Source organism: Sturnus vulgaris, chromosome 19 (assembly GCF_052056855.1).
Source record: "Sturnus vulgaris isolate bStuVul1 chromosome 19, bStuVul1.hap1, whole genome shotgun sequence".
Taxonomy (NCBI): domain Eukaryota; kingdom Metazoa; phylum Chordata; class Aves; order Passeriformes; family Sturnidae; genus Sturnus; species Sturnus vulgaris.
In genome coordinates, this window is record NC_142261.1 from 11997964 (window position 1) to 12010431 (window position 12468).

The window sequence follows — 12468 nt, forward strand, 5'->3', positions numbered from 1 at the left end:
TGGGTATCATATTGGAACTGGGGGGCAAAAAAGGGCCTTCATCAATGTGTATCAGTATTGGAAAAGGGGGTCAAAAAGGGACCTCATCAATGAGTATCAATATTGGAAATGAGGGGCAAAAAGGGGACCTCATCAGTGGGTATCAATAGTGAAAATGGGGGCCCAAAAGGGGACCTCATTAATGGGTATAAATATAAAAAATGGGGGCCAAAAAGGGACCTCATCAATGTGTATCAGTATTGGAAATGGGGCCCAAAAGGGACCTCATTAATGGGTATCAATATCAAAAATGGGGTGCCCGAAGGGGACCTCATCTAATCAATACCCAATGTGTATCAATAGCTAAGAGGTGGTGCTCAGAGGGGACTTATCAAAATGTATCAGTACTGAAAAGGGGGTGCCAAAAGGTGGGTATCAATATCTAATATGTGGTGCCCAGAGGGGACCTATCAATGTGTATCAATATCTAAAGGGGTGACAGAGGGGACTTCATTGATAGGTATAAATATCAAAAAGGAGGAGCTCAGGGGGGACTTATCAATGTGGATCAATATCTAAAAAGAGGTGCCAAAAGGGGATCTCATCAATGTTTATCAATACCTGAAAGGGGGAGCCCAAAGGGGACCTTTGCAGATGTGTGAAGGAACATATCAATGTGTAAAAATATCAAAAAGGAGGTACCAAAAGAAGACTTATCAATGTGGATCAGTACCTAGAGGGGGTGCACAGAGGGGACCTCATTAATAGGTAGAAATATCTCAAGTGGATCAATGTGTGTGAATCAATATCCAAAGGCTCTGTGCCAGGGCCTTCCCACCCTCCCAGGGAACAATTCCTCCCCATTATCCCACCCAACCCTGCTCTATGGCAGTGGGAAGCCACTCCCTGCCCATGTAAAAAAATCACTCTGCCTCTTTTTTAACAAGCCCCCTTCAAGCAGTGGAAGGATCCCCCTTACATGGGAAAACCTTTTTCCCATGGGAAAAGCCATGTCCATATTTCTGCCTCATTCCCCTGGCTGCTTTCTGCCATTTCCAGGTCTCAGCCCTTGCCTGCACTGCTTTTGCTGTGCTCCCAAGGCTCCAAAACTCTAGATTGCACACAGCCAGCCCTCCTTTCTGGGCTGTGACATTTCCCCCGAGGCCATGGAATAATGACGAGATCCATGGAATGCTGTGACTCAGGCCACCTCGCCAGGCAGTGTCTGTGTCTGGCAGGTGAACAGGTACTGCTGATTGTCACTGCTATTTTTGGCACCCTGGCATTACAGGTGGCAGAGCAGAGCGAGGCCAAGGCACCAGCAGAGACCTTGAGCAGCCTTTGGTGTTAAAAACCCAGAGAGGAGAGAACACCTGCCAGGTTTTAGTTCACTTTTTTATTTTGACTGTAATGCAAACAGGCATAAGTATTCCATAAAATCAGAAGATCGGGACTATACAGAGAGAGGTGCATGCTTCAGAACAACGTGGATATCTTGCAAACAGAGCCAGAGTCAATCTGAGAGAGGGGCTGGAGCACGGGGAACGAGTGGCAGAGATTTTAGCAGCATTGAGAGCTCAGAGGTAGGGGAAGAACCACGCTTCTGGCTGCTTAAAGCACTGGCAGGATCACACACAGCTCAGGCTCAGCCCACCCCTGTGTCCCCAGCACAATCCTGCCCTGGGACCACACGAAAAAACAGCTACAAAAGGAGCTCCCCCTGCTCCACACACACGCCTGTGGGATGGGATGCAAAGTGAGAGTGCCAGGCTCAGATCTTGGCATCATTTCCTCGAGCGGATGAAGGCACAGTGACATGAGGGTGTGAGGAGCAGAGAGCAGCCAGGGCTGGGAGCCCCACCAGCCCGGCAGGATTCACCCACAGCTGAAGGTTTCACAATGACAAATTCGGGAGTTCCCTGCCCCAAAGCTGCCACCTTTCCCAGCCCAGTCCCCATCCTCATCGTGGCACTGCTGCTCTTCAGGAAAAGGCCACCAGAAAATTAAAGACTCCAACCCAACCTTTGAGTCTGAGACTAAAGGTGCCTGGGGGAGCCGAGGGGATAAATCCCTGCTCCTATTACAAAAATTAATTGGCACTGAATATCAAATTCCCTGGGCAGCTGGCAGAAGTGGTGTTTTTAACTCTGTGCAATCTAAAAAAGCAATGAGTCCCGGCTGAAAGTCATCCTGTGCCTGGGGAATTGTGTGTGCACTCTGGAAAAGCTGCAGACTGCTCACAAAGCACACAGAGCCTGGGGTTTTTAAAGGCATTTCGAGGCAGCAGAGCATGGGAATTCAACCTTGGGAATCGTGGGGATTTGCCTATATTGTAGGATTTCAGCAAAGCAGGGATTTTGCACTGAATCTCACTCCCAGGGAGATTCTCCAACCCCATCTCCTGTTCCTGGGCATCCTGTGGGCTACTGGGAAGTGGCTTTTGTAAAGACAGGATTCCATATCACAATCACACGGAGAGGAGAACAAAAAAGCAGGCTCAGAAGCAAGGAGCATTAATGTCTCACTTAATTAAGGCTGTTTTGTTGCCCTTGATAGATTTTAAAAATCTCCCCCAGCAGTTATTGTAGGAACAAAAGGTTTGATTTAATCCGAATTTGATACACTGGCTGTTTGCTCTCTGCTTTCCCCACCCCAAAACCAACACATGAAAGCAAAGCAACAAAAAGAAGCCCTGAATTAGTTCCTCTCTTAGATCAACTTTTCCAGTATTTAGCCTTTCAATTTTCCAGGTATTAAGGATGCCCCTGGAAGGAAAATACTTTGCCTGGTGTTTTTCCCTCACAGATTTCTGCACCAGCCCTGCATCCCAGTGCAGTTCCTGCTTTTCCACACCTCCAGAACAGCTCTCAAAGCTTTGGATACAAGAGTCTTGCCCAATTCCTCACCACAGAAATGAGGAATAGCTGCAAAACTTTAGCCTGTAGGCTCCTGATAAACCAGGAATTCTCAGGGCCGGGCTCACAGGTTTGATTTGCTCACTTCGAGGCGCTTTTTCCCTCCTCCCTCCCCAGAATGTGGCCAGGTGGGACGTGGGTGAGTAAGGCAGGAGAGCAGCAGCCCTGGCAGTGAGGGGCTGCCACTGCTCAGCTCCGAGCTCACAACCTGCTGGGGCTTTATTCCTGTGATTCCAGGGCTCCAATTTCCATCACAGTCAAATATCTGGAGGGTTGGAGGCCAGGAATTGCCAGTCTGCTTCATTTTCCCAGCAGGAAAAAAAAAAAAAAAAAGGTGGATCTGCATGGCAGTGCTTGGACATCCCACGAGTTTCCCTGTGCTGAACCAAGCTGGTCCTAATTTCACCTCTGGAACCAAGTGCTTTAAAGCAGCAACTTTCTCCCTCTCCCCTGACTCCCTGCTGAACACACACAGCCACGTGGAAGAAGCTGGAGCTGGAATTTTCCTGGGAAAGGGGAGATTTCCCAGGGATTGCTGGAGCCATGCATTGCAGGCACGTGCAAGCACTGATTGACACACGCAAAAATATTCTGAATTTGCTGCTGCTGCTGCTGCTGCTGTGCAAGCTGCCAAAATCCCCAGTGCCACTGAAGCCAGCAGGTGTGGAAGGCATTTTGGATCTGGGAGGACTTGGGTTCCAGGCTAATTTAATCCAAGTTCAGGATTGCAGGTTTTTCAAGAGCGCTGGCCAGATTTTGCAGAAGGAATTGTTGTAACAAACACAGAGTTACAGCAAAGTCGAATGGTCCTGAAAATGTGTTTCCATCTGTTCTGTGAAGGGACTGTGCTCCCCTCTGGAACTATCAACACAACTGCAGAATTATCAGAGCAATTCTGAAGCTGAGAACTAGTCCCCGGTGAAAGCAGGAGCAGAATTTAATTTTGAGCATAAAAATTATCCTTCCAAAAAGTGGTGGGAACCCTCAGAGGGCAATGGAGTGGCTTCAGTGTCAGAAGTCAGGAGGCAGCAGCTCGGGCTTGGGCTTGGTGCAAGTCCAGGAGGCTTCAAGCACAAACACAGCCTCACCCCCCCAGTTTAATGAGAATGGGATGTGGAGAGTTCACAGCCCCAGTCTGCACCCACTGAGGCTGTGACCTCTCCCCACCTCCATCCCCCTGTGAACCCCACCTTGGGGAGATGGCTCCCGGTGATCCCAGGGGGAATCTCCCCACCCGAGATGGCTCCCGGTGATCCCAGGGGGAATCTCCCCACCCGTGGAAGGCAGAGGGCAGGAGCTGTGCCGTGCTCCCTCCCCAGCCCAAGGCACTGTGAGCCCGAGCCCATCCCAGCACCTGCACTCCCAGGTGGGCAGGGAAGGGAGGGATCTCCAGGGGGAAACAGCCAGGATGGGATGGGGTGAGAGAAATCCCACCCTGACAGGAAAGGAGCAGCCACAGCCTGGACACGGGGTCACTGTCCCATGGTCTGTTCCCACTCCTGTCCTGCAGGGCTGTGGTTCCTGGCCCAGGACACACCTGCAGGAGTGCACGGGACACACCTGCAGGACTGCATGGGACACACCTGCAGGACAGCACGGGACACACCTGCAGGACTGCTGGCCATGCACACACACCTCAGATCCCCGTGCTCAGGGTGTGACCAGTCCCTGCTCCCCCTGGGGACACACAGGCACAGAGGGGACAGATCCCATTCTCTGGCCACTCTGGGTGTGACTGGCTCAGCTCCTCTCCAGACACCCCAGGCCACCATGTGGAGGTGACAGCTCTGTGAGGCCACTCCTGGTGGCAGATGTCTCATTGTTTTGCCATTGTCTCATTGTTTTGCCGTTGTCTCATTGCTTTGCCATTGTTTCTCATAAACAGAAGAACAACAAACTCCCAGGCATTCCTTCCCTGGAGATGAAGCCTCAGAAATCACCAACAACACAGCACTGGATACCCTGCACGGGATGGTTTTTCCCTGCTGCTGGACACAGCAGGTTGGGAAAACACAGAACCTTTCCCCCTGGGTTTTCAAGTCCATATAATGACTCTCTGTGGATGCTTGAAAGACCTAGCATGTAAAATCTTTGCCAAAAAACCCATTTTGTAGTGTCTTGAATTTCAAACCTCCTGCTAGAGAAGAGTCTCTTTAACAGCTGGGGAGTGAAAAGGAGCAGGGCTGCTCAGAACTGGGGTGGTGGTGGTGGTGGAGATCCTCAGGAGAGCCACTGGGACACTGCCAGGCTGGGTGTCCATCAGTCCAGCACAGGAGGGGCAGCAGGCACCAGAGGGGACAGATCTGTGACCCAAGTGCCCCAGGCCCTCAGTGTGTGACCCCTGGAGCAGCTCAGGGCAGCAGGCTGGGGCAGAGCCCACCTCACTCTGTGTTTATAGCACAGATTTTGTGGCTACACCCACCAGAAATGCCACAGCGAGACGAGCAGAGGCCAGGCTGGCAGAGCTGCATTTTGGCAATAATAAAGCACATCACAAGTTTCTTTCCCCTGTTGCTATGGGAGAAAATGAAGCTCGAGGGGAGTGCGAAGCCCCTGCAGGTGGAGGGGATGAAGGGGAGCAGTTCAGACGTCTGAGACTGACTCAACAGCAAAGAGTGAATCAAAATTCCCAGCGGTGCAGCTGGTGAGGAGCCAGCAGCCCCACTCAGGCTGCAGGAGCAGAGGCAGCTCAGAGCCTTGGGGGTCTTCAACTTCATGGACCTTCATGGCAGGGAGGGGATTTCTGCTCCAGGTCCAGGCAAGGAGCCTTAAACCAGCATTTCCCTTCCCAAGGGAAGGCTCAGCAGGGCTGAGCTTTGCTGAGCTCTGCCTGCCTGGCCCACACCCCTCTGCAGAGCCATGGGAGGCAGAGCTGTGCTTCCCTGCTGGCTCCCCTGGCAGCTCCAGTGGGAGCTGGTGAGCTTTGGGATGCACTAAAAGCAAGATAATCCAGCTCAGGCACGGGCCCCAGATGGGAGATGGTCCAGCAGAGCAGGCAGGAGGCAGGACAGGAGGGCAAAACAGGAGGGTGTGAGCTGGGAAGAGGACAGAGAGATGTTTCTTTGGGCGTTTCCTCCTCCTCATCATCATCAGGTTGCATCGCCCCTTCTTCTAAAGGAGAACAAGAGCACAAAGCCAGAGCCAGAATTTCCCAGAAGAGGATGAGTCTGATTTTCTTTCTGCTTTTAGCTTTGTTTCTGCAGGCACAGGATGGGGGTGAAGGCCAAGCTTGCTGCATGTTCCCAGTTCTGGACTTTTCTCCCTGACAGGACCTCTCCCAAACTCTCACATCCCGAGCCAAGGGACCCGGCTCCCCCCTCCCACTGCCCGCCCTGGGACTGGGACACATCCCACAGGGCTGTGCCCTGTCCCCTGCAGGTCGCCAAGCCCCGAGGCAGTGTCACACAGCCGGCCGTGTGTCCCAGCCTCGCCAGCTCAGCTCTGGCCACACCGTGGCAGCATTTATTCGTTTTATCCCGTGTTGGATGCTCGGCTGGCACCAGCAGACCTGCATCTCAAATCCTCCCGGTGCCTGGAGCCCTTTTGCTCCTGGATTTTGGGCTGGAGATGCTTCAGGGATTCAGGGAGTCGAAGCTGCAGAAGGTGTCACAGCCCATGGAGATGTGGCAGGAGAGGACGGGAGATCCTGGCTGAGGGTGGAATTACAGCACAGCCTGAGATAGGGGAGCCAGTGGGGCTTGTTCCATGGGCTGGGAGAGCAGCAAACTCCTGCAGCTCTTTCTGTGCTGCCTTTAGCTCAGGGCAGGTGATATTAGCCCTGGGAAAGCTCCTGGCCAATCCTGTGCTGTCACCAGTGCTGGTGCTCGGCTCCATCCAGGATCTGTGCACAGCTGGGCAGGGCAGGAGGGGGGGATCAGCAGCTGCCACCTCAAGATGCCAACCCTGCATCCCTGCAGCCATGTCCTGCTGTCCTTGTGATGGCAGTGAGGGAGGACAAACCTGGGACTGGCTCAGCTGGGCAGAGCCTGGTGCTGAAAACGCCGAGGTTCAATCCCTGGATGGGCCATTCACTCAGGAGTTGGGCTTGATCCTTCCAATTCCGAATATTCTGTGATTCTTCGGGGTGCAGCAGGAGGAAGGACACACAAGGTCACGTTTGCTTTCCCTTGCAGACAGCTCTTCTCTGTTAGAGGCTTTCTGTTTTCTCCAACCTCCCTGTGGTTGTGTTAACAAATCACTTTTGGGGCCAGGTTCTCGCAGCAGGGCTGAGGTGTGAGCGTGTCAGAGCCCAGCACCTTTGCAGCTGATGTCACCTCCCTTGTCACGTGAGATGTCCTGGCTGAGACACCTGTCAGGTGGCACAGAGCAGCCTGCCTCACCCCCAAAACGCCACACGTGTCTCTCCTGGCAGGCAGGTGGCTCCCCGTGGCACTTTCTGCTCCTTAAAATGTGGAGAGGGCTGGGGTCTGCTGTCCCAGAGGTGCTCACGAGATGTGCTAAGAGCTCTGGGGTTTCATGATTCCTCTGTGGGCACATCTTTGCCAAAGACCTGGAGCCTCCATCCCCCTCCAAGGGCTGCCTTTGTTCCCAGAGGTGCCTCTGGCAGCTTCTGTCCCATCCTCCTTGCTTTCCAGGCTCATCTGGGAGAGGGATCAGAGCATGCAGAGCTCTGGGTGCAGCCAGGTCCCACCAGCAGCGTGGCTGCAGATCAAATATTCCCTGTAAAACCCTCTGGAGAAGTCACTGCCAGGAGCTTTTCCTTGGCCTGCACATCAGCCTGTGTGTTCAGAGCTTGTGGGAGAACTTCCATGCCAGCAAAAGTTGGGATTGAGCAAAGGGAGAAGCTCACAGGGAGCAGGAAAAGAGCAGGGAAAGAGAGATAAAGCGCAGGGCCCATTTAGGAGAAATCGTGACACATAAATCAGATCAAAAAATACACAGCTGCACCCAGGCTGCTTGGGGATGAATAAAATTCATGGGAATTGCACATCATCTGCCCCCAGCCTCGGGTATATGCCCAGGTTTGTCTAAACCCAAAGGAAAGCCATGAAAACACAAGGATTGAGCCAAGCCCCAAGCTGGGGAAAGAGGGAACCTGGCAGGAACAACGCCCAGCTCTGGACAAGCAGCAAGACTTCACCATTGCCCGGCCCCTGCCACCTCTGCTCACCCCCAGAAACACCCAAAAATGATCACAAAGGAGGTGATTTCATGCAGCTGCAAAATGCCCTCATGGGAAGGAGGGGAAATGTGGAATTCTGAAAAGAGCCACTGCAGGTTATAAAGCCATCGAACTCCAGTGGGGAAATCCAGGGAAGGGGAAGGAGGTGAAAAGAAATGGCCACAAGAAATGGACAAGAGCAAGAGAAGGAGGAAGAAAGGAAATAAAAGTCATCATCATCATCATCATCAGGACACAACAACAGGACGAGAGACAGAGCGCTTTCCATGGGCAGATCCCCGTGGAAAAGGAGCCACCGTGTCCGTGAAATACAAAACCCAGTGCCCTCCAGCTGGAGGGGGCAGCAGGTGCTGGGACTGGTTTGGCATCCCCTGGGGGCGAAGGGTCCAGTTAGGAGCAGAAAACCCTGCAAGGGAAAGGGGAGAAAGGGCAGCCTTAGAGGGAGCAGCGAGGAGCACTGGGATCATCCCAGCCTGGACTTGTGGTGCTGTGGGCAGGAGTTTACAGAGCTGTGGGAGGTGGGCAGGAAGGTGACCTTTAACCCTACCCACAGGTGGGAAACTGAGGCACTCTGAGAGAATCCAGACCCTGGAGTATGGGATTCCTTGGAGAAAAATTCCTACCAAACCTAAGGGATGTGGGGAATCCCATTCCAGGCACTACACAGGGAAGGGGTTTCACCCCAAGCTACCAAGGGCCAGCACAAGGAGCAAGATCCATGCAGCTGCCCAGCCTTTATCCTAAATAATCCTTCTCCTCAGCCAGGGAAAATCCCACCATGACCAAGCTGAGCAAATGGCAGGACTTGGTAGAGCAGAAACAAACACGGCAAATGTCAAGGCTTTTTTTTTTTTTTTTTTTTTTCCTAACTTATGGTTGTTTTTGCAACAGCAGGGAGAAAAAAAATCTGGATCTTTCCTGAAGGGGCATGGGGAGCTGAACACCTGGAGCCAGCCAGGTTCCCCTGCAGCTGGGGACAGTCACCCCTTCCTGTGGGTTTCTCCAGCCTGGAAACAGGCAGCAGGCAGGACCTTTTTCCTTTGGATGGGATTGTCAGGTCTGAGCACATCCATGCAATAAATTGGGAAGCTGGGGAGATTTAGCCTAGAGAGGTGACAGCTATTGCAGAGGCACTGCCAGAGCAAAAATCCAGTGCCTTCCTCAGCCTCTGCTCCAAGGTGTGCACAAAAGTCAAAGCTTCCTTCCCCATTCCCCATCCCCCGGCCCAGGAGGTGACTGCAGGGGTTAAAACAAAGGTGCCAACTCACTCATCCGTGTCTTTTTTGCTCTCCTCGATGAACGCGATGGACTCGGATCTAAGGCGGTTTGTCACCTCGTACGTGCGCAGGGTGACTCCAAAAATATCCTCGTGGTACCGGCTGTCATCCTGGGAGGGAGGGGGGCACAGGCAAAAATGGGATTTGTAAAGGGTTGGTGTCGGCCCCAGCAAAACCCTGCGTGGTGGGGAGGCACCAGGTGCACAGGAGAGGGTTTGGGGTCTGTCAGGAGAGGGACAGGGGGTGCGGTGACATTCCCAAGGTGACACTTTGGGAACAGGGGAGCTGTTCCACGCCTTGGACTCCCTCAGCTGCTGGAAATTCCTGGCTGGCAGGGGCACAGCAGCCCCAATGGCACTCTGTGGACAGCCAGAGGCTCTGGGCTGCCTTGGGGTCTGCATAGAGGTGGGGCCGTGGCTCAGAAGGGGAAATCCCACGGGAATCATGCTGAGTTATCTCCCTGGGGAGAAGCAGAGCTGTTCCACCATCCATTCCAGGGCCTGTGTCCCAAACTGAGCTCATTTATGCTCCAGCTGCATCATCTGTGCTTGGTGTGGGGCGCACAGACAGGGAGATTTTGGAGATTTGAACCACCCTGATAAATTCATTTTCTGATGGAGGGACTTTGCAGGGTGAACAAGCCCTGCCAGGGATGCCCAGAAGTGCTGGCCCCAGTGCTCAGCACGCTCGTGACAGCAGCCAGGTGACCTCCCTGCACACGGGAACCTTTGGAGTGTCACCCTCTGACCGTCCCTGGGTGCAGAGCAGGCAGGGGCAGGCAGCAGGTGCAGTGCCCGTGGCAGGAGGTGGCAGTGGTGGCACACAGAGGTGATGGCACACACAGGTGGCAGTGCTGGCACACAGAGGTGGCAGTGGTGGCACACAGGTGGTGGCACTCAGATGTGGCACACAAAGGCGGCAGTGTCACCCTGCACACACACAGGTGGCAGTGGTGGCACACACACACAGGTGGCAGTGTCACCCTGCACACACACAGGTGACATTGGTGGCACACACAGGTGGCAGTGGTGGCACACACAAGGTGACATTGGTGGCACACACAGGTGCCAGTGTCACCCTGCACACACACAGGTGGCAGTGGTGGCACACACAGGTGACATTGGTGGCACACACAGGTGCCAGTGTCACCCTGCACACACACTCACCCGCAGCTTGCTGAGGAAGGCTCCAGCCTCCTCTGCTGACAGCTGGCCCTGCTGCCTCACGATGCGCTGCACGGCCTTGAGGACGTCCCCAGCCATGGTGACATCCCCGCACACGTAGATGTGGCCTCCCTGCTCCTTCAGCGCTTTGAACACGGTCTGGGCCAGCTGCTCCTGTAGCACGTCCTGCACGTATTTCTGAGGGACACGAGGAGGAGGGAGGTGGCATCAACTCTGCTTTCTCAGCCCTGGGGGCAGCACCGAGGTGTGACCCCTCTTCGGGGGACACAGCTGTGCCTTGCAGCACCCACAGTGACAGGAAGGGGATGGGGACAGCAGTGAAACATCGCTCTGCTCTTGCATGGGCACATCTGCACCACATCTGTCATTGCCAGGCCTGCTCAGGCTCCAGTGGGAATTTGGAGCAGGTATTTGCACTGGCTCAGGACCACCCCACTGGGTGACATCTTTATTTTACCTTTCCTTTCCTTTCCTTTCCTTTCCTTTCCTTTCCTTTCCTTTCCTTTCCTTTCCTTTCCTTTCCTTTCCTTTCCTTTCCTTTCCTTTCCTTTCCTTTCCTTTCCTTTCCTTTCCTTTCCTTTCCTTTCCTTTCCTTTCCTTTCCTTTCCTCCCCACTGGCACTAGGATGGGGACACACCCTGGGAACTGGTGGCCACTGGGAAGGGACAACCCTGCCCATTTATTTACGTGCCCAGGGATGAGTGACCACTGGCCAAAGACCCAGCGTGCCCAGCCTTGCTGGCCCCCATGGGCACCCAGGGCAGGCTGGCACTCCCGGGGCCGTGCCCACCTTTGGTTTGTCGGGTTCCCGGGAATAGGCCGTGTACAGCTCTCTGAACACTCCCTGGCTTTTGGCAAAGAGCGTCTCCTCCTTGTAGATGTGGTCGATCCTGGACTGCCGGCAGCCAAACACCAGCACCATGGGGCACGGCTTCAGCCCTGGGGACAGCACGGCGACACCAGTCAGCCCGGGGCCACCAATGGCCGCCAGACACCTCCCCCGGACCGCAGCAGATCTACAGGGACACCCCTGGCACGATGGGACCCCATCCCTGCACCCTCAACACAGGGATCCCAAAATCTGTGTGAGGTGAGCAACAGGACGGCCCCACCCAAATCTGTGGGAGGTGAGGAAGAGGAGGAGGAGGAAGAGGAAGAAGAAGAGGAGGAGGAGTAGGAAGAGGGCCCCACCTTTGTGCTGGATGTCGAAGAGCCGCTGCTGCCAGAAGCTGCGGAAAGGGGCGATGCCGGTGCCGGGGCCGATGAGGATGCAGGGCACCTGCGGGTCCTGGGGCAGGTGGAAGCCGGGGGCGCTGCACACACCAGAGATCCGCTTAAACACAAGCACGGTGCCCCCTGCTCCCTCCCTCCCCCTGCCCGCAGCCGGCTCAGGCACCTCGGGGACAGGGAGGGGTAGGACATGAGGTAAAATCCCAGAATTTCTCTCCAAGGGGAACCATTTGCTCACAAAGCCAGCCCTGTTTTCTGCCACTGTGATGACAATGGAGGGCACAGAGCTCATGCTGTGAGGGGTCTCAGCCCTGGCCGTGTGTGGGTCACTCACCCTCGCACAAAGCAGGGCACCACTTCATCCGTCTGGATGCGGCTGAGCCACGAGGAGCAGACTCCGTGGTGGATGGGTCCCTCTCCATCTGGGAAGGGAGGAGGCAAGGAAGGAGGTCTGGACATCACCCTACAACTGTTTCCTTTCTAAAACCCTCCCTTCTGCATCCTGCCTGAACACTCCCTGACACATTTCATCCCTCAGCATCCATTCCCCATGAACTTGGCAGAGTTTGGCACTTGGATCCCTCTGTGGAGCTCCCCAGGACTCAGACCTGGCATAGCTGGAGCTCCCCAATCCTTAGGGAGCACCCAGCTGTCCTTTGGACCCTTTTGGCAGGAGCAGCATCGTGATGCCCCCAGACACAAACCCTCCATGGCAGCTCCAGGGTCCTCCCTGTGCCCTG

The 12468-nt window shown here is 54.5% G+C and overlaps 1 protein-coding gene across 4 annotated transcripts in view; it reads right to left on the bottom strand.

The window, feature by feature from the left end:
* Positions 1-1360: 1360 nt before the first annotated feature.
* Positions 1361-12468, bottom strand: part of NOS1 (nitric oxide synthase 1) — a 48059-nt gene continuing 36951 nt past the window's right edge. The window contains exons 23-29 of one of the 4 annotated variants that reach the window (XR_015807621.1): positions 12063-12150; positions 11690-11811; positions 11289-11437; positions 10481-10675; positions 9306-9424; positions 4501-8443; positions 1361-4454 (exon numbers count right to left, since the gene is read on the bottom strand). Coding sequence is in view for 2 of the 4 variants with exons in the window: in XM_088175851.1 (XP_088031977.1) it covers positions 8428-8443; positions 9306-9424; positions 10481-10675; positions 11289-11437; positions 11690-11811; positions 12063-12150 (689 nt within the window). In the remaining 2 variants the exon portion in view is untranslated. Of the gene's footprint in view, positions 8444-9301; positions 9425-10480; positions 10676-11288; positions 11438-11689; positions 11812-12062; positions 12151-12468 lie in introns of those variants that run through there. The other 3 variants (XR_015807622.1, XM_088175851.1, XM_088175852.1) reach the window with 3 other exon arrangements.